Source organism: Cervus elaphus, chromosome 22 (assembly GCF_910594005.1).
Source record: "Cervus elaphus chromosome 22, mCerEla1.1, whole genome shotgun sequence".
NCBI classification, from domain to species: Eukaryota; Metazoa; Chordata; class Mammalia; order Artiodactyla; family Cervidae; genus Cervus; species Cervus elaphus.
The window spans coordinates 8775066-8797686 of NC_057836.1; the positions used below are offsets into that span (position 1 = coordinate 8775066).

At 38.5% G+C, this 22621-nt stretch overlaps 1 protein-coding gene across 1 annotated transcript in view; it reads left to right on the plus strand.

Annotated features, from left to right (window-relative positions):
• The window catches only part of ENTHD1 (ENTH domain containing 1), an 89530-nt gene that overhangs the window by 4446 nt on the left and 62463 nt on the right, over positions 1-22621 (plus strand). The window contains exons 2-3 of the mRNA XM_043881778.1: positions 240-743; positions 18140-18382. Coding sequence (XP_043737713.1) covers positions 395-743; positions 18140-18382 — 592 coding nt within the window. The 5' untranslated portion in view covers positions 240-394. The remainder of the gene's footprint in view (positions 1-239; positions 744-18139; positions 18383-22621) is intronic.

Genomic DNA, 22621 nt, shown 5'->3' on the forward strand with positions numbered 1-22621 from the left:
AATGGAAAGTTTTAGGTCTCGAAAGACCACTTAGGTTTCTTTAAATAACATAGGCTAATCCCTCATGAGATATTTTCCCATATTGATCCTAGGAACATTTATATGGTCCCCTCAGTTCTGGCTGATGTACATGAGGCACTGGTTTGGAAGCTACAGCTAGATTTTTCAGACTGAATTGCTCTTCTGGAGACATTTTAAAAATATTTAACTTACTTATTTTTTTGTGTATTCCTTTGCAGAAAATTGATACCTTGTCAAGATGGTGATTAGTCATTTGTATTTGGGAGCAGCAGACTTGGGGACCAACTACCCCTCAAGGATTCTATAAACCAATGACATAAACACCTATTCTGTTGCTTTCATCCCCCATCTTACCTTCAAATTTGTCTTACCTATGGCATTCAGGAGGCAAGTGAAAAATTTTGTGAAAAATTACTCAGATGCTGAAATAAAAGTTAGGGAAGCAACTTCTAATGACCCTTGGGGTCCTTCCAGTTCTCTAATGTTAGATATCAGCGACCTGACTTTCAACACAGTTTCTCTCTCTGAAATTATGAACATGCTATGGCAGAGACTCAATGACCACGGGAAGAACTGGCGCCATGTGTATAAATCTCTTACCTTAATGGATTATCTCATCAAGAATGGATCAAAGAAAGTTATTCAGCATTGCAGAGAGGGGTACCGTAACCTTCAAACTCTGAAAGATTTTCAACACATAGACGAAGCTGGGAAAGATCAAGGTACCAGATGAAGAAGTTTATACAGTGTGCTAGTAAAGAGTAAGAGTGTGGGAGGAGGTCACTTTAAAGCAGAAGCTGGGGAAAAGTAGTTCTTAAATGTACTAGCTACCTTTCCTCTGGGACAGTTTGGGTTTCCAGTTTGATCCTGTGTGTTGACTCTTGAGTGCCTTTGAAAACAATATATATATATTTCAAAATGATGTGTAAAACTAACACAGTTAGGTGCCTGATAAAAGGACACCTTGTAGACAATGAACATAAAAGAGAGACCTTGTAGTATTCATCTTTCTCAGCCTGACTTATTTCACTTAGCATAATGCCCTCAAGGTCCATTCATGTTGTTGCACAAGGCAAGATTTCATTCTTTCGGACCTCGAGGGCATTATGCAAAGTGAAATAAGTCAGACAGAGAAAGACAAATATTGTATGATTTCTCTTACATGTGGAGTTAAAAAAAAGAAAAGTTTATAGATACAGAGAACAGATTAGCAGTTGTCAGAGGTGGAGGGAGGAAAGAAAATGTGTGAATTATTTTTGTTTTAGTCTAAATAAATTGATTTAAAAAATAAAGTGGAAAAAAAAAAACCCCCAAAACAAGTATATCAAAAAGTTAAAAAGTGGAACTTGAGTTCCTGCTTAATTTGCATATGACAAAATAGCAATGAATAATTTTCCATGAGCAAGCTTCATGATTGAAGTCAAAGAACTATGTCCTTGGAGTAAATGTGTTATTTTAGGGAGCTAATCCAAACTATTACCTCTGGTACCATTTTATAAAGATACAGGATATCATATTAAGATCTCTTTGATGAGTTAAAAGCTCAGAGTCTGTTATCAAATAGGGTTTTCTTTCAACCTGGGGTTGAATCCTGACTCTGCTGCTGCCTAACTGTATATACTAAGGTAATTTATTAGATTACCTGAGGCCTCAGTTTAGCTCTCTGTGCATTGGGATAATAACAATGTCTGTCTCATAGGATGGTTGTGAAGAGTGTAAATATGTTTGCCTATTTCTCCCCGAAGGATGTCAGCTCCATGAGGGCAGGGACTTTGTCTGCCTTGCCCATTGCTGGTTCTCAGCAGAAGAGGTGCCATCAACATTTGTTGCGAGAGATAATAAATGGAAGAAAGAATATGCAATTGTCCCAATTTTGTTTAAAAAATTATATTTAGGTATATGAGATTTATTATATAAGAGTTTAACAAGTGGTCCTGGTAGGACTAGAGATGATTTTTTTTTTTTAATTTTGCTGTTGTGTTGTTTTGTTTTGGCTGCCCTGCATGGCCTGCAGGGTCTTAGTTCCCATACTAGGGATCAAACCTGCACCTCCTGCAATGGAAGCTCAGAGTCTTAACCACTGGAGTGCCAAGGGAAGTCCCTAGAGATGATTTTTATTTTGTTTTATATAAACTTGCATATTTTAAAACAGTTTATAATTAGACCAAACAAAACTAACATGACCATGTGAAAAAGAACAAAGTGAATAAACTAGGAGGGATGACAACTTGATATAATAATGTCACTGTAATTTGAAATTATAATTAGACTGGAATTTAGTCATAAGTGTGATAAACTGTTTCCAAAGACTATAGACTCTTCAGAACCTATGATGGGAGTAGTTTTATGAATACAGAAATTTAGGTCATGAAGTAATATTGTCGGGGGTGGAAGAGAAGTAGGGAAAGGCTGCATAGGATATTGCACTGGGATGATTCGGTAGTGCCTGATATTGTTCTACAGTGGTAAAGAATCAGCACTTCCTCCCATCTAAAGTCAAATTATAATTTGTTAAAGTGAATAGTCTTATGAATCATGAGAAGAGGATAAAATTCAGTGCAGTCTCTGGTAAGTATACCTTTTAAAAATAGAGTCTTTTTTAGAGCAGTTTTAGGGTTATAGAAAAATGGTGCCAAAAGTAGAGTTCCCACACATCCTTCCCCACCCACACATGCTTTCTCCTGTTAACATCTTGCATTAGTGTTGTACATTTGTTACAGTTAAACCAGTATTGATACATTAATATTAACTAATAGTCCTTAGTTTACACAAAGTATTCACCCTTTGTGTTCTGCAGTTCTGTGGGTTTTGAAAAATGCATAATGTCATGTATCTACCATTCCAGTATTGTGCAGAATAGTTTCACTGCCTTGAAAGTGCCCCGTGTTCCACCTGTCCATCCTTTCTCGCCTGCCTTGAGCCCTTGGCAGTCCCTGATCTTTTTATTGTTTCTATAGTTTTGTTTTTTCCAGACTGTCATATAGTTGGAATCATTCTGTATGTAGCTTTTTCAGAATTGTTTTTTCTCTTAGCAATATGCTTTTAAGATTCTTCTATATCTTTTATAGCTTGAAAGATGATTTTTTTTTCCTTTAAAAAACAGCTTTATTGAGACATAATTCATACACCATAGAGTGCACCCATTTAGAGGGCACAATCCTATGACTTTTGGTGTATAATTAATTTTTAAAATTGAGATAAAATAAATGTAACATAAAATTTGCCATTTTAAGTGTATGCTTCAGTGGCATTCATTACGTTCACACTGTGGCACAACCATCACCACTGTCTGTTTCCAAACTTTCTCATCACCCCAAACAGGAAGTCTGTAACCATTCAGCAGCAACTCCCTTGCTAACCTCTAATCTACTTCTTGTCTCTATAATTTTGCCTATTTTGGGTACCTCGTAAAATGGAATCATGTAGTACTTGTGTTTTTGTGTGTCTGGCTTATGTTACTTACCATGTCCTCCAAGTTCAGCCATGTTAGAGGATGTATCAGAACTTCATTCTTTTTATACTGAATCACATTAATTTGTAGGTATTTAACCACATTTTGTTTATCTGTTCATCTGTTAATGGGTTCTTGGTTGTTTTCACCTTTTGGCTATTGTGAATAATGCTACAGTGAACTCTAGTGTACAAGTTATCAGAGTCCTGATTTCAGTACTGGGTCATGTGGTAAGTCAATATTTAGCTTTTTGAGGAAACACTAAACTGTTTTTCTTAGCAGCAGCACCATTTTACATTCCCACCAGCAGTGTATTAATAGGAGGATTGCTGTTAACATCCTTGGTAATCCTGTTATTGTTTTATCTTTTTTATTATAACCATTCTGCTGGATGTGAAGCAGTGTTACTATCTGACTGTGGTTTTAATTTACAGTTTCCTGAAGACTAATGATGTTGAGCATCTTCTCATGTCTTTGTTGGGCCATTTATATGTCTTCTTTAGAGAAATATCTATCCAAATTCTTTGCCCATTAAAAAAATTTTTTTTTTTTAGTTTTTAAAGAGTTCTTTATGTATTTTGGATATAAGACCTTTATCCAGATAGGTGATTTGCAGGTATCTTCTCCCATTCTATATAGGTTGTTTTTTTCCTTTCTTGATTAAATTTTGAAGAAGTCCATTTTTATCTGTTTTTCCTTTGGTTGCTTGTACTTTGTGTCATAAGTAAGAACTCATTGCCTAGTCTAAAGTCACAAAGATTTACACCTATGTTTTCTTATTAAGAGCTTTGTAGTTTTAGCTATTACATTTATCTTGGGTCCATTTTGAATTTATTTTTATATATGGTGGGATGTAGAGATCCAAACTTATTCTTTTATACCCAGTTGTCCCACTACTGTTTGCTGAAAAGAATATTCTTTCCTCATTGAATTATATTGACATGCTTACAGAAATCAATCAACCTTAGATATACGGGCTTATTTCTGTACTCTTAATTCTGTTCCATTGATCTGTGCATCTATTCTTATGCCTGTGCCACACTATTTTGATTATTGTAGCTTTGTAGTAAGTTTTGAAATAAAGGAATATGACCTTATTTCCAGCTCCAACTTTGTTCTTTTCTGGTATTGTTACGACTGTTCTGGGTTCCTTGCATTTCCATATCAAGTTTAGCATCAGCTTGTCAATTTCTTCAAAAAAGACATCTAGAATTTTGTTTGACATTATGTTCAGTCTGAAGATCAATTTCAGGAATATTGCCATATAAATAATGTTATTTCCTCAAATTCATAAACATAGGAAATCATTCCTTTTATTTAGGTCTTCTTTCATTTCTTTCAAACATGTTTTGTAGTATTCATTGTACAAGTTTTATTTCTTTTGTTAAAATTTATTTCTGCTTTTTTTTTGGTACTACTATAAATGAAATGATGGGTACTTCTGTGGAGGTCCAGTGGTTAAGACTCTACACTTCTACTGCAGTAAGTACGGGAACTAAGATCTTGCACAGACCACCCCCCCCCAAAAAAAACCCACAAAAAATTGTTTTCTTAATTTCATTTTCAGATTTTTCATTGCTAATGTGTAGAATTTCAGCTGGTCATCTGATTTTTGTATATTAATCTTGTATTTTATTACTCTGCTATAATATTTTCTGTAATAACTGTTAACTAGAATACTTTTGGGGTGTTTTCGTCTTTTTTTTTTTTTTTTAATAGATTTCTTTGAATTTCCTACATACAAGATTATGTTATCTGCAAATAGAGATAATTTTACTTCTTCCTTTCTACTCTGGAAGCCTCTTATTTCTTTTTCTCTCTTAGTTGCTTTGTCTAAAACCTCCTGTACAATGATGAATAGAAATGGTGAGAACAGACATTCTTGTCTTGTTCCTGATCTTAAGAGCTTTCAGTCTTTCACCATTAAGTATGATGTTCCATTTGTCATGTGCTCAGTCGTGTCTGACTCTTTGCGACCCCGTGGACTGTAGCCCACCAGGCTCCTCTGTCCATGGGATTTTCCAGGCAGAATACTGGAGTGGGTTGTCATTTCCTCCTCCAGGGGGTCTTCCCAACCCAGGGATTGAAACTGAATCTCCTGCATTGCAGGCAGATTCTTTCCCATTGAGTCATTGGGGAGGCCCCGAGTATGATATTAGGGATGGGTTTTTCATAAGTACTCTTTATAAGGTTGCTGGAGTTCTCTCCTGTTCCTAGTCTGTTGAGCATCTTTCTCAGGATAGGGTGTTGACTTTTGTCAGGTGCCTTTTCTGCATCAGTTGATGTTATGTATTTTCCCCTGTTTCCCTTGCATTTTTAGCAGAAATCCCACTTGGTCCTGGTGTGTGTCATCTTTTTTTAAGTGCTTATTGTAGGTCAGGTTGAGGCTTGATGATAAAACTGGGGAATATCTTCTTGGGTTTTGAGCATGCTGTACTACTTAATCCAGAAATTACAAAGGCATCAGCTTCTATTAGGGTTAAATTTATTATTAAAATTAAATACTAATTAAAATTTTGCAAGCCCAAGAGTTAGGTTTATTTTTTTTCTTTAAGGAGATGATTCAAAATTACAGATATTAACTCTTTCTTTTTATTTTTAATTTTAAATTTATTTTTTAATTGAAGGATAACTGTTTTACAGAATTGTGTTAGTTTCTGCCACACAGAGACATGAATCAGCCATGGGTATATATATGTCGCCTCCCTCTTGAACCTCCCACCCATCTCTCTCCCCGTCCCACCCCTCTAGGGTGTTAGAGCCCCAGTTTGAGTTCCCTGAGTCATAGAGCAAATTCCCATTGGCTCTCTATTTTGAATATGGTAATATAAGTTTCCGTGTTTAGTTCGGTTCAGTACAGTTCAGTCGCTCAGTTGTGTCCGACTCTTTGCGACCCCATGGACTGCAGCGCACCAGGCTTCCCTGTCCATCACTAGCTCCTGGAGCTTGCTCAAACTCATGTCCATCGAGTCGGTGATGCCATCCAACCAACTCATCCTCTGACATCCTCTTCTACTCCCGCCTGCAATCTTTCCCAGCATTCGGGTCTTTTCCAGTGAGTCAGTTCTTCACATCAGGTGGCCCAAGTATTGGAGCTTCAGCTTCAGCATCAGTCCTTCCAATGAATATTAAGAGTTGATTTCCTTTAGGACTGACTGGTTTGATCTCCTTGCAGTCCGAGGGACTCTCAAGAGTCTTCTCCAACACCACAGTTCAAAAGCATCAATTCTTCGGTGCTCAGCTTTCTTATTAGTCCAGCTCTCACATCCGTACATGACTACTGGAAAAGCCATAGCTGTTACTCTCTGCATACATCCCACCCTCCTCCTTCCTTCTTTCCTACCCCCGTGTCCATAAGTCTGTTTTCTATGTCTGTCTGCAGTGAAAGTGAAAGTCCCTCAGTCATGTCCGACTCTTTGTGACCCCATGGAATAGTCCATGGAATTCTCCAGGCCAGAATACTGGAGTGAGTAGCCATTCTCTTCTCCAGGGGATCGTCCCAACCCAGGGATCAAACCTAGGTCTTCCATATTGCAGGCGGATTCTTTACCAGCTGAGCCACCAGGGAAGCCCAAGAATACTGGAGTGGGTAGCCTATTCCTTTTCCAGCAGATCTTCCCGACCCAGGAATCAAACTGGGGTCTCCTGCATCGCAGGGGGATTCTTTACCAGTTGAGCTACCAGGGAAGTCCTGCTGCCCTGCAAATAATTTCATCAGTACCGTCTTTCTAGGTTCCATATATATGCGTTGTGTGTGTACTAAGTTGCTTCAGTTGTGTCCAACTCTTTGTGACCCTATAGAAAGGTTTCTCTGTCCATTGGCAAGAATACTGGAGTGGGTTGCCATTCCCTTCTCCAGGGGATCTTCCCGACCCAGGGGTCGAACTCAAGCCTCTTGTCTCCTACATTGGCAGGTGGGTTATTTACCACTAGCGCCACCTGGAGTATGTGATATTTGTTTTTCCCCAAGAGTTAGGTTTTAAAAAGGCATAATTTTTTGGATAATGATGAATGGGGTATAATCATTTTTGTACTTCACAAAACGGCTATGTTATTACTGTATTTACCACTATGATAATATCTTTTTAAATGGAAAGAGAGGGTCAGCCATTGCTTTGAAGAGCTTATGAGCTATTTTGAGAGGTAAAGTAGATAAGCATGCAATTATCAATATACAGGAAAATCTATTTATTCATTTATTCTTTTTATATGTACAAAGTATCATATGTATGGTTATGTTTGAATACACTGTCTTTCAGATTACCTAACGTTTGAGCTTAGGATTAAAGAAGTACAACTGTGCTGTGTTGGACTTTATAAAAACTCACTTTGTTAGCATCAAGACAGCAAAAAAAAAAAAAAAAAGGCAAGTTAGAACTGAATTGTCAGCAGAAGCATACTACAGGTGACCCTTGAACAACTTGGGGGTTAGGGCGCTGACACTCTTCCCCTCCAATGAACAGTGGAAAATCTGCACATAACTTTACAGCCTATTTTCAGTTTCACGTTCTCAGGTTCACTCAGCAGTGGATTGTGTGGTATCATAGTACATATTTCTTGGGAAAAAAGTCTACATTTAAGTGAATACACGCAGTTCAAACCCATGTTGTTCAAGGGTCAACTGCATATTCATTTGTTGATTATGGAAGGCATATTAGTTATCGATAACATTGGTGCACACTACTAATTTAATAAAAATTAATGAAAAACTATTGCATTGGGGAAAATATTACTTATTTTATGTTTTATACACTTCCCTGTTTCTGTTTGTTCTCTAGTGAGTGTAACATATTAGAATAGTAGCTCTTGAGATAATTCATATATACATAAATAAATATATATATATATATATATTTAGGGGGTGGATACATGTGTAAAACTTTGTTATTGATGAGATGTGCTATTGAAATAGTTCAAAACGACTGGTTCTCATGATGATGTCAGGACTGTTAATGTGTTCCCAATCTACCTTTCTACTCATTTCTTTAGTTTTCAATCTAGTGAATTGTATCACCAAGCAATCCTGATATGTTATTTGCTTATACACCTCTACTTGTACTTAAGATGTTTCTTCTTCCCTGTAATATTCTTTCCTTGATATCTGCTCTTTGAACTCCTATTTGGTCTTCAGATCCTAGCTCCGAAGCCTCTTCCTTTGTACCCCCCAACTCTCTTCCTATCTTCACTGGGCAGAAATAATTGCTACAGCAGTTTCCGCATAATATCAGAGTGGTATTTTTTATAGTGTATCTTATCTACTATGTATATCTGTCCTTATCTAAATTCTGAGGGTATATACCATATGTTAAATGATCGGTAAATTTTCATTGAATGGAAGTCATAAAAATAGCCAGAGACTTGAAGAAAGGAATGTGATCCTTGAAAAACTGCTTGGTAAGAATGATTTTGTTCAATCAGAGAAGAAAAAAAGCAGAGTGAAGTCTGTAGGGAGTAATTAATCTAGGAAAAATTGTAGTGACCCAAGTAATCTACAGCTGGATCATACCCTAGATACAGGTTATCAAGAAGAGACCAGAGAAAAGATAAAAGTAGAAGATATTATAGAAAAAAGTCTTCTTTTTCTTCCATGGTCTTTATACTTGCTGTTTCCTTTGCCTGGAGTCCTCAGATACCTGCAGTGCTTTCTGTATCCTTCAGATCTCTGCTCAAAAAGTCATCTTATTAGTGCAGGCTTCTGTGCTGTGCTGAGTCACTCAGTCGTGTCTGACTCTTTGTGACCCCCATGGACTGTAGCCTCTGTCCATGGGGATTCTCCAGGCAAGAATACTGATGTAGGTTGCCATGCCCTCCTCCAGGGGATCTTCCTAACCCAGGGATCAAACCCAGGTCTCCTGTATTGTGGGCAGATTCTTTACCATCTGAGCCACCAGGGAAGCCCAAGAATACTGGGTGGGTAGCCTATTCTTTCTTTAGGGGATCTTCACAACCCAGGAATCAAACCAGGGTCTCCTGCATTGCAGGCGGATTCTTTACCAGCTGAGCTACTGGGGAAGCCCATGCAGGCTTCTAGATCTACCCTATTTACAAAAAAGCAGCCCTGCCCACTCTTTGCACTGATATGTTTTGCACCTTCTGTTTTCTTTTTCTTCATGATATTTCTTATCAGATGTTGGTATGTTTTATCTTATTATTTATGATTTATCTTCTCCGCTGGAAAGTAAGTTTCACAAGGGCAGGAACATTCTGTGTCTGTTTTGTCCAGGCTTCATCACCAACGTTACAACGGTGCCTATCACAAAGAACATGCTCAATAATTAATAATAGTGATACTACTGGGGAAAAAAGTTGAGAAGTCAGGAAAACTGGGAAATGAGAGAAACTTACTTGGAAATAGTACATTAACATTTTCAAATAATGTTCTCAATATGGTTTTCTTCAACCTCCAGACAGCTTTTCAGGTGAAGTAAATTTAAAGCAATGAGTCAAATTGTTTATCTCAAAACATTTAAAATAAATACATGACTTTTAAAATCTGTGCCTCAGGATTCGACGAACTCTTGGAAAGTGTTTTCTGCCTCTTGCTGGTTGTGGAAGCATTTTCCTTGCAAAAAGCTTTGAGATGCTTATAGAAGTGTCAGTCAGTTGGCGAGAGGTCAGGTAAATATGGTGGATGAGGCAAAACTTTGCAGCCCAATTCATTCAACTTTTGAAGCATTATTTGTGTGACCTGTGGTCGGGTGTTGTTGTGGAGAAGTGGACCCATTCTACTGACCACTGCTGGCTGCAGGCGTTGGCGTTTTCAGTGTATCTCATCGATTTATGAGCATACTTCCCAGATTTAATGATTTCACTGGGATTCAGAAAGCTGTAGTGGATCAGACTGGCAGCACACCACCTAACAGTGACCATGACCTTTTTTTGGTGCAAATTTGGCTTTGGAAAGTGCTTTAGAGCTTCTTCTCGTTTCAGTCACTGAGCTGGTCGTCGCCAATTGTTGGATAAAATCCACTTTTCATTGAATGCCACAATCTGATTGGGAAATGGTTAGCTATTGTTGCATAGAATAAGAGAATAAGATGCTTCAAAATGATTTTTTTTTTTTCATTTTTGGTCAGCTTATGAGACACTCACTTATGGAGCTTTTTTCACCTTTCCAGTTTGCTTCAAATGCCAAATGACTGTAGAATGGTCAATGTTGAGTTCTTTGGCAGCTTCTCATGTAGTTGTAAGAGGATCAGCTTTGATGATTGCTCTCAGTTCATTGTTGTCAACTTCTGATGGCCAGCTACCACACTCCTTATCTTCAAGGCTCTCGTCTCCTTTGAAAACTTCTCAAATCACCACTGTACTGTATGTTCATTAGCAGTTCCTGGTTCAAATGCGTTGCTCATATTGCAAGTTGTCTCTTCTGCTTTATGACCCATTTTGAACTTGAATAAGAAAATTGCTCAAATTTGCTTTTTGTCTAACATTGTTTTCATAGTCTAAAATACATATAAAATACAGAGCAAGTAATAAGTCATTAGCAAAAAATCATAAAGCAAGAAATGCACATTAAAATTAAAAAAAAGATGATGCTGTGAAAGTGCTGCACTCAATATGCCAGCAAATTTGGAAAACTCAGCAGTGGCCACAGGACTGGAAAAGGTCAGTTTTCATTCCAATTCCAAAGAAAGGTAATGCCAAAGAATGCTCAAACTACTGCGCAATTGCACTCATCTCACACACTAGTAAAGTAATGCTCAAAATTCTCCAAGCCAGGCTTCAGCAATACGTGGACCGTGAACTTCCAGATGTTCAGGCTGGTTTTAGAAAAGGCAGAGGAACCAGAGATCAAATTGCCAACATCCGCTGGATCATCAAAAAAGCAAAAGAGTTCCAGAGAAACATCTACTTCTGCTTTATTGACTATGCCAAAGCCTTTGTGTGGATCACAATAAACTGGAAAATTCTGAAAGAGATGGGAATACCAGACCATCTGACCTGCCTCTTGAGAAACCTGTATACAGGTCAGGAAGCAACAGTTCAAACTGGACATGGAACAACAGACTGGTTCCAAATAGGAAAAGGAGTATGTCAAGGTTGTATGTTGTCACCCTGCTTATTTAACTTATATGCAGAGTACATCATGAGAAACGTTGGGCTGGAGAAAGCACAAGCTGGAATCAAGATTGCCGGGAGAAATATCAATAACCTCAGATATGCAGACGACACCACCCTTATGGCAGAAAGTGAAGAAGAACTAAAGAGCCTGTTGATGAAAGTGAAAGAGGAGAGTGAAAAAGTTGGCTTAAAGCTCAACATTTAGAAAACAGATCATGGCATCCCGTCCTATCACTTCAAGGGAAATAGATGGGGAAACAGTGGAAACAGTGGCTGACTTTATTTTTCTGGGTCCCAAAATCACTGCAGATGGTGATTGCAGCCGTGAAATTAAAAGACGCTTGCTCCTTGGAAGGAAAGTTATGACCAACCTAGACAGCATATTAAAAAGCAGAGACATTACTTTACCAACAAAGGTCCGTCTAGTCAAGGCTCTGGTTTTTCCAGTAGTCGTGTATGGATGTGAGAATTGGAGTATAAAGAAAGCTGAGTGCCGAAGAATTGATGCTTTTGAACTGTGGTGTTGGAGAAGACCCTTGAGAGTACCTTGGACTGCAAGGAGATCCAACCAGTCCATCCTAAAGGAGATCAGTCCTGAGTGTTCATTGGAAGGACTGATGTTGAAGCTGAAACTCCAATACTTTGGCCACCTGATGCAGAGAGCTGACTCATTTGAAAAGACCATGATGCTGGGAAAGATTGAGGGCAGGAGGAGAAGGGGACGACAGAGGATGAGATGGTTGGATGGCATCACCGACACAATGGACATGGGTTTGGGTGGACTCTGGGAGTTGGTGATGGACAGGGAGGCCTGGCGTGCTGTGATTCATGGGGTCGCAAAGAGTCAGACACACTGAGCAATTGAACTGAACTGAACTGAAACATAACCACATTTATTTAAGACTATATTCCAATATCAAACAGCAAATTTCAACAGTGCAAAACTGCAATTACTTTTGCACATTGCTAGTTAGTGACAGAGCCAGGATTACAATCTAGGTGTTTCGATTTCAGAATCCATGTTCTTAACTACTGCAGTGTATTGGTGAATGAATGAATGATATTATCCCCATCCTCCTGATGCTCGTCACACTTCTACTCTGTCTTGTCAACATGTGTCTGTCTCCAGACTTGACCAAGCATTTAATTAGTTACACATAGCAGATAGGAAGGACCTAAGAACTGAACTAGCTCTGTTCACTAATCTGGAGCAGGAGCTGAGCAGTTTATCCTTTGTTGCATGTTTCAGAGTTATTTAGGTCAAGAAATGTATAAGAAATGGTATAAGTACTAGGTACTTATGCATGGTATGAGAAATGTCCCCCTTATACTCTTTACTTGTAGAGAGTATAGGATGTAAAGGCTTAAAAAGTCCTTCACTCGCAGGAAGCTCAAATCTCATGGTCTGTGACAACTTAGAGGGGTGGAATGGAGTGGGAGGTGGGAGGGAGATTCAAGGGGGAGGGGACATATGTACACCTATGGCTGATTCATGTTGATGTATGACAGAGACCAACACAATATTGTAAAGCAGTTATCCTCCAATTAAAACAAAAATCCTTCACTCAAGTATAACTAATTTGGGCAAGTAACTCAATACAGCTGGCATGACTGGCCAGTTTTCTTTTATCTTTGACTTAGGGCCCCATTACATGTAAGGCTCAAACTCATCAGAAGAGATGCCATGTTTCCATAGTTGATTCAAGAGTCCTGAATCTCCTTGACATCCTCAGGGAGAGTGTACCATTCTCTCCTTTATGTCCAGTGTCTGTATACCTCTGTCAGAGTACACTGATATCCGTGTCTGTATCCCTGACAAAACTTGAATTTCTTTTCTTTTTTTAAAAAAATATTTATTTCCTTATTTTTGGTGTGTTGGGTCTTCATTGTGGTTCTTGGGATCTTTGTTGCAGCACCTGGGCTTCAGTAGTTGTGGCGTGCAGGCTCAGTTGCCCCATGGCGCGTGGGATCATTGTTCCCTGACCAGGGATCAAACCCACCACGTACCCTGCATTGGAAGACAGATCCTTAACCACTGAGCCACCAGGGAAGTTCCCCAAACTTGATTTTCTTAAGGGTGGTAATAGTGTTCCTAGTACTTAGTACGATGCCTGGGTGTAGGATCACCCAATAGGTATTTGGTGAATGGATGATTAATACCTTTATATATTTATACTTTCAGCAAATTTATAGCATTTGACTTTCTTTTAGGAATATAAAAAATATAAAAGCGATAACTGACTCCTTTAATAACAATATTTTCCATTTCTTTACTATAAATTATTTTTAAAGTATATCTTTAATGCTTATAGTGCTTTATTGAGATATAATTTATATACTCTAAAACACACATATCTTAAGTGTACAGTTTGGCAAATGTTGATAAACATATCCAACACCCACTCAAAGAACATTTTCATCATCCCAGAAACTTCCTTTATTACTCTTTCCAGTCAGTCCTCCCTTTTTCCTAGAGGCAATGACTATTTGATTTCTTTCACCGTATAGACTGGGCTTCCCCGTGACTTAGTGGGTAAAGCCTGGGGGAAGCCTGGCATGCTGCAGTCCATGGGGTTGCAAAGAGTTGGACACGACTGGGCGACTGAACAACATTTGCCATGAAGTGAAGTGATGGTAGTTTTTTTAACATTGAGGTTCAAGCCAGATTTTTCACTCTCCTCTTTCACCTTCATCAAGAGTCTCTTCAGTTCCTCTTCAATTTCTGCCATTAGGGTGGTGTCATCTGCATATCTGAGGTTTCTGATATTTCTCCCAGCAATCTTGTTTCCAACTTGTGAAACATACAAATGTTTCTTACGTTTCTCTTAAGCGAACAAGGATAGTTTTGGCCTTCATGGATACTGTACTCTAATGGAGGAAAAAGACATTTATCACCCAGACAGTTACAAACCGTGGAAGCCTCTGAAAGACAAGTGTTGGTGCTGTGAGTGTGTGAAAGTGAAAGTGAGCAAAGTTGCTCAGTCATGTCCAACTCTGCGACCCCATGGACTGGAGCCTACCAGGCTCCGCCATCCATGGAATTTTCCAGGTAAGAGTACTGGAGTGGGTTGCCATTTCCTTCTCCAGTGAGTGTGTGAAGGTAGGGCCTAATGTGACGTGAGGCCCTGAGGTATGTGTAGGGTGAGGTGGAAAGGGGTTGTTATCTCTCAGTAGGAGGCTTTCCTGAAGAAGCGAAATCTGGGTTGTTCCCTCTGCCAGGAGCTCTCTGCGTGCAGGTCTGCGCAGCTGGCTTTTTCTTGCTGTTTAAGCCTCAGCTGATATGTAACTTCCTCAGTAAGACTTCCCTTGACTGCATCCTGAATTGGTGTTAGCACATCTCTCTCCTTCATTTCCTGTAAAACATTAATTTTTATCTGAAATTATCTTCATAAGGGACCTTGTCTGTCTTTTCCTCACCAGTGCCCCCACTACTTAGAATATTTCCTGAAACTTAAAGTGTACAGGAAACGGTTAAACGACTGCATAAGTTAACGTCCTTGAGAATTGCCTGTTGCATAGTTGATCTAGAGATTTGCATGTTCTCATCCTTTGAGTTTGGGAGGGTTGTTCATACTGGCTTTTTCCTCATTCATTTTTCTATCCTGTTGATCCTCCTTTCACTCCACTGTGTCTTTTTTTTTTTTTTCAATTTTTTCTTCTAGTTTTATTGAGATGTATTTGACGTATGGGACTTCTGAGGTGGCACTAGTGGTAAAGAACCCACCTGCCAGAAGCACTGTCTAAGATATACAGCATACTTACATACATCATTAAATGATTACCACCATAAGTTTAGTGAATGTCCATCAGTTCATATGGGTACAAAATTTAAGGATTTTTTTAAAACTTTTTCTTTTGTATTGGGGTAAAGCCAATTAACAAACAATGTTTTGGTAGTTTCAGATGAGCAGTAAAAGGACTCAGCCATACATATACATGTATCTATTCTCTCACGAACCTTCCTCTCATCCAGCTTGCCACATACCATTGAGCAGAGTTCCATGTGCTATACAGTAGATCCTTGTTGGTTATCCATTTTAAATGTAATATGTACATGTCCATCCCAAACTCCCTAACTCTCCCTTCTCCCATTCTCCCCCCTACCCCAGCCCAGCAACCATAATTTTCTTCTCTTAAGTCTGTAAGTCTCTGTTTCATAAGTTCGTTTGTATCATTTCTCTTTAGATCCCACATGTAAGGGATGCCAAATGATATTTCTCCTTCTCTGTCTGACTGACTTCACTCAGTATGACATTCTCTAGGTCCATCATTGTTGCTGCAAATGGCATTATTTCACTCATTTTAATCCAGTGTCTTTCTAATGGGGATTGCCAGTGGTAGCATCCTACTCTCTGGCCATGGTGACGGGTAGGTGACTTTCAAGCTGGGCCACTCAGTGTCATTCTCCTAGAATTTTCAAATTTGAATGAATGAAGAAGGAGACTTCTCAGGTGACACAGCCTGAGGAGTGAATGTGGAGCAGTCTGTGGCCTTTTCCACATCCAGATTGAAGAAGCGGACCTGTGAGAAGAGAAAAGGCATTACCCAGAGGGAAGCAGAGGTGGTTGGGTGAGGGTGCCGGCAGTTTTCTAGTGTTTGTTCGTTTATATCTGTAGCCCAGTTGCAACCCCTGATTTTCCCACAACCAGTTCAAATTGAGGTTCTGTCACTAAGAACCAAAAGATTCCCAATGAAATGGTATATAGCTTTGTTTTTGTTTTAACCTTCACCTCAACTAACAAGCTTTCCATCTTGGTAGGTCTTATGTAGTATCTGGCTGTTGATCTGTTGTGTAGTTTAATTCCCTATTTCAGATAATCTGTTTTCTCTCTCCTTCCTCTCTTCTCTTTGTCTCTTTCTCCTTCCCTGCTTCTCTCTCCCCCTCTTCAGTCCCCTTCACTATTCTCCCTTTTTTCAAACACAAAGCAGTTGCTGCCTAACTATTTTCAGTACTATTCTATTTTAGTTTGTTGTTGTTGTTTAGGTGCTAAATCATGTCCCGACTCTTTTGCGACCCCATGGACTGTAGCCCTCCAGGCTCCTCTGTCCATGGGATTTCCCAGGCAAGAATACTGGAATGGGTTGCCATTTCCTTCTCCAGGGGATCTTCCCAACCCAGGGATCGAACCCATGTCTCCTGCATTGGCACACAGATTCTTTACCACTGAGCCACCAGGGAAGCCCATTATATTTTAGTACTATGGACTCATCCTTTTCGATAATGTATTGGTAAGAAGTAAGTAGATGCCATCTTATTACTATTGTTATTATTTACCTCATCATTGAAGCAGGTTTATTGGGTTATTGAATCTTTTCACTTTCAACTCTGATCCTTTAAAACATCCAGGTTCCTACTCTCCAGTATCTTGGGGATGATGGGAGGTGGCCAGGGCAGTGGGCATCCCTGAATGGGAAGTTCACTTCGGGATGATTTCTTCCCAATTTTCTGTGAAGTGCTGTGGCCCCACTGTCCTGATGCTGCAGGCTGCTCCTCAGGAAGGAGCCCGGAGGCTGTGGGGAGAAGCCCCTCATCCTTGTGTTTGACATTCTGCTCAAGGTACTTGCTTCTCCCTTTGAATTATTGCAGCTGTCCTCAAAGCCACCCATCCATGTAGACTCTGAGTAGAATGTTCCATATCTGCCCCATAATTTCTAGTTTAAACCTTTTCCAATTAGGAAGGTTCTAAGAAATTATTTCAGGCCAAATAACTTTCTCAGGCAGCTAAGTTGTAAAGTGGCAACCAGAATTTTTCATCTGTCTGGCACCATTTACACTGCATCAAGAAGAAAATGGAGACTTTTTTGGTAATTTCCTCCTTTATTGATTCATTCACTCAGTAAATATTCATTAAGTATTTACTATGGGCTTCCCTGATAGCTCAATTGGTAACGAATCTGCCTGCAATGCAGGAGACCCCAGTTCGATTTCTGGGTCGGGAAGATCTGTGGGAGAAGGGGTTAGGCTGCCCACTGCAGTATTCTTTGGCTTCCCTTGTGGCTCAGCTGGTAAAGAATCCGCCTGCAATGTGGGAGACCTTGGTTCAATCCCTGGGTTGGGAAGATTCCCTGGCGAAGGGAAAGGCTACCCACTCCAGCATTCTGGCCTGGAGAATTCCATGGACCGTATAGTCCATGGGGTCGCAAAGAGTTGGACACAACTAAGGGACTTTCACTTTCACTTACTGTGTGCCATCACTTACTGTGTGCCAATCATTCTTCTAGACACTAAAGAGTCTCTGTCCTCATGGAGCTTATATTCTAGGTGAGAAACCAATAAACAAGTAAACAGACACCTATATAGTACAGTATTAGGTAGTGCTCAATGCCAATTTGAAAAATTAAATAAATAATGTGGTGCTTTCAAAAGAAAAATCCAATAGCATGTTTAAGATGAAAAATGTAATGCCAGTGTATGATGTGATTTCATCATATGCTTACTTCTTAAAGTGTAAGAATAGGAGTATAGTCATTGACAATTCTAATGAAATTTGGATTTCCCTCTACATTTGCTAAAGGTTTTTACACTTTGCTTATTTTTTCTTAGAATAAAAGTTTATGGTAGCCTTAATTAAAATTTTCTAAGCCAATTAATGTATTTTTCAGGTTATTATATCCGGGAAAAATCAAAACAAGTTATAACGTTGCTGATGGATGAACAGTTGCTACATAGAGAGAGGGAGGTAGCATGTCGGACTAGACGGCGTACCTCCTACTCTATGACATTTCCTAAAAGATTACCTGGTACCGGTAACTCACCAACAGCGTGTGCTTCTGCCCCCACACCAGAAATTCCTGTTTCAGAGAAGAAGAATAAGCTTCTTAAGGTTGCACGGCTACATAATAAAAGTACGTATAATGGGCGTTGGCCTAAACTGCAATAGATATCATTTAAGAACAACTAAAAAGTAGAAAACATTGGGTTTTAGTACTGAAGTATTAATGCTATATTAGTAGTACTGTTACTACATTAGACATCATAGTGTAGACAACAGTGATGAAGGATACTGTTCAGTAGAAAATTTAATGACTTTCTGAATGCAGTTATCTGGGATTCAAATAAAATATTTTTGAGCTTTAAAGGTATTAAACTAGTACTACCCTATTTGGCATCCTGATTGAGTTTTAAGATGTTAATCATAACTGGAGATGAAGGAGAACTGTGTTCAGAGACTAGGGGTCTGGGTGTGCACACATTTGCATTCTTTGATCCTACAAATCAAGACATTGACATTAAAAAATGTGCCTCCAAATTCTGAGAATGCTCTAAAACTCTTCTAGGAAAGTTCCCTATGTTATATAACTATTTCCTTTACCTAAAACTTTAAATCTGGACCACTGAAAAGTAGTTCTTCTTAGAAAAGAAGGCACTTATTTATAATGTTTTAATAGAAATCAGAAAGAAAAGGCAGTTATCTTTTCTACTGAATTTGCTGAAACATAAAGGGAAATCCCATGGACAGATGAGCCTGGCGGGCTACAGTCCACGTGGTCAAAAAGACTCAGACACAACTTAGCAACTAAACAACAACAAAGGAATGCCATTTTGCTCTAACTTATCCAGTATAAATCCTGTTAATAAATTGTGTAAAGAATGGACAGTTTGAAGAAGCAAAAATATTAGTGAAATGTGACCTAGGTAACTGGCCCTTGAAAGCAGCTACACTTTGTGCCATAGTGAGGGGCATAGTAGGAGTAATATATACATATGTTACATATATATATATGCATGTTATATATGTTACATATATATGTTACATACATATAGGAGCACATAGTTGAAAGCATTTTCAAAGGCCTGCCTCCCAGCTTTATCATGTAAGTATATTAAGCAAGATATTGAAAGAGAGATATTCCAGGTGTTAGTTAAATATTGAAAATTTAAAATGTTAATATTAGTGCCAATACAAAACAATCCTGCTAAAAATCGTTAAAGTATAATACTATTCTGACAAGTCACAAATGTTCACTCCATTTGTACTGGTGTGGACTGGGCAGTTGAAAGATAGTAAAAGAGATGGGCATTGTAGTTATAATAGTATTAATAAATACCAACCAAATACTTCTAAAAAGTAGTGGAACCTTTTTCTTTGGGGACCTGGTCCTTTGAAATAAATCTTGAAAGAGCCAGAGACACATTCTGAAATTTTCTCATAGAAGCCTTAAATTCAAACTGATACCTAAAATGAAGTAACAGAGTGAAATAACCAATTATGACTCACCTAGAGTTTCTACATCCCTTTTGCTGCTTCTCTGTTACCATTTTTGTTCTTCCTTCTTCCATTTGCTTTCCTCTTACTTCCTTTCATTATAAATATATTTATTAAATTTATAATTTGAAATTTGGATATCTAGCAGAACTTTGGTGCGATAGCAGTGAATAAATAAAACAAAGCCCCTCTCATCATGTAGCAAGTATTCTAGTGGCAGAGGTAGATATTAAACACACATAAATAAAACAGATGTAAAATCCTGTGTCAGATAGTGTCAAGTCCTGTAAAGCAAAGGGAAGCAGTGACAGGGCAGAGAGGGACAGGAATGGCTTTATTTTAGGTCAGGTTGTGAGGGAGATGCTTCTGGAGGAGGCGGAGATTTAAACAGAGACTTGAATGAAGTGAGGGAACTGTCCAGGTATATCTGGGATCTTTGGGCGGAGGAAACAGTGGTGCAAATGCTCTGAGACGGGAGAAAGCTTGGCACCCTTCATCGTCAACTTAGGAGATGAATCCCTAAATTGCTGCAGAAGTAGCTCAGCTCTGAGCCATTTTCATGATTCATATAAGAAAATCTAGCTTATTGCCTTATAGTCACTGCTTTTTTTGAACCCAAACTGGTATGTCCCAGCTTTATGATAGCTTATTATTCAGCTAGACTGAGCTCTGAATACCTTTTGACTATTTAAAAAAATCAATCTACCTGCAAATGATGAAGTTTTGCTACAATTCATTTTTTTTCATACCACAAACATGTTCCTGCATACTTTGTGCCAGATACTATTGGCTAGCCCTGGTAAACAAATATAGGTGTATTTCTGCTCTTACGGAGGTTATATCCACTGATAGACTTTCTGTCCGTTTCAAAAAAAGATGTTCAAAAAGAGTTTTGGTGGATGACAGCATCACTGAAGTGCATTTGTAGTGAAGATTTAAAGTGAATAATGACTTTTTAGATATAAAAGCTGTACTAAGTTTGTTAAAAAATCTGTTACATGATTTTAAAATTTCATTTACCATCACTGTGTATCGTATACATACAAAGGGGATATATAGAAGTGTGTGTTTGTGTTCAAAAAGAGAGAAATTGGATTAAGTAAGCTTAGCAATACTAACCATATCCATGTAGGCATTTGAATCTGAAACTGTATTTTAAAAGAAGAAAGAAAACCGATAATGCGGCTGGGCCTGGGGAACATAAGAAAATTTATTAGGAGGCATTATTAATGGGACAGGAAAAACAGCAAATGATAACTTGTAGATGTGTGGATCAGTTAAAATTAGGGGCACCCATGAGTGACAGTATTAGGGCCACAAAACTGGTGGTGTAAACATAGTAAGAACTTCTCTCTTCTAAAAATAATCCAGAACTAGGTATTCTAGGTATTCTATGGCTCTTCATGATGTCAGGGCTCTTTCTGTCTTGTTGCTCCACCAAACTCACCATGTAACTTCCACTTTATGATCCAAGATGGCTGCTTGCCTCCAGCCATTACATCTGCCTTCTAGCCAGTAGGAAGGAGGAAGGGTTGAAAATATGAATGCTCCTTCTCTTTAAGGACATTTATGAAAATTGCCTGTAACATTTTGGCTTACGTACTCTTATTGTTTAGCACTTAGTTACATGGATGCTCCTAGCTTCAGGAAGGGCTGAGAAATGTAGTCTTTATATAACAGCCATGTGCCCAGATGAAAAGAAAATCTATTGTTAAGGAAGAAGGAGAGAATAAATATAGGGGACAACAAATAGTCCATACCATAGTGGGAAAGAATACAAGAAATGAATTAATCATGGTAATACATGGTTGTCAGATTAAGTGGAATAGAAAATATAAATTTTATATGTAGAAAAATGTGGGCAGATAGTTGAGAGTACTCCACACAGTTTATATATACAGTTTATGAGCAGTATTTGGAAATTTCAGTTTGATACAACTAGCAACTAGGATCCATTGTAGGCCTTGGAGAATAGAAGGGATGTTCGGCTTAGTCACAGAACTTAGCTTTCTTATTACTGAAAACAGCTGTTGGTGGAAGATAATTCTTATTGCTTTGTGTAGAAATGAAGGAGCTACAAATTAGAGGGGAGTTTTCTAGGAGACAGTTGTTTCAATCTAGGACCCGCTCAGGGGTTATTGAAATGAGGAAAAGGTAATGTTTAAATATAGAATATAGAGAGGGAATGGATACATAGATGATATATTGGAGAAGAAAGACAGAAATCGAAAATGACTCTAACATTCGAGTCAGAGAAAATGAAGGCAAGTTATAGTTTTATAAGGGTAAATTTCCATCAGAAGGAATTTAAAGATGCTTCTGAATTATTTAGTTATAATGAAATGTAAAATTGAATGCATTGCTAGAAATCTGATACCCTGGCTTTAGGATCCTGAGCTGAAACAGCTGTGCCTCACTTCTTTGTGGTGAATTAGCAAGGGAAAAAAGATACTTTAGAGAAGGTGTTATACACACATAGCTGCTTCTACTCTTTTTTTTTTTTCCTATTCCTGGATGTTTTCCTCATGTTTTAATTTGGGTGGATAGCTTGGGTATTTTTTGTTTAGATGATTTTGTTGTTTGAAGGAAGAGATCAGCTGAAGGATAAGTGCTGCTTGATGGCAAGACAGAAAGCTATATAAAGCACAGTGATAACTCAGCTTTTCTGAGCTGCAAGCATCAGAGTTAGGGCCTTTTCTTAGAGGTAATAATTATGAAAACTATCACCAGAGACATTGCTTACAACTAGACCAGCAAAGCATTACCTCTGTGGATCATCCAGTCTTCTATGAAGAGCTCTTTAGTGGTACTAGTCTTTGCAATGGAACGTTACCTGTATCAGAGAAGGATTACTCTGGCCTGTGTTAAATGTAATAAC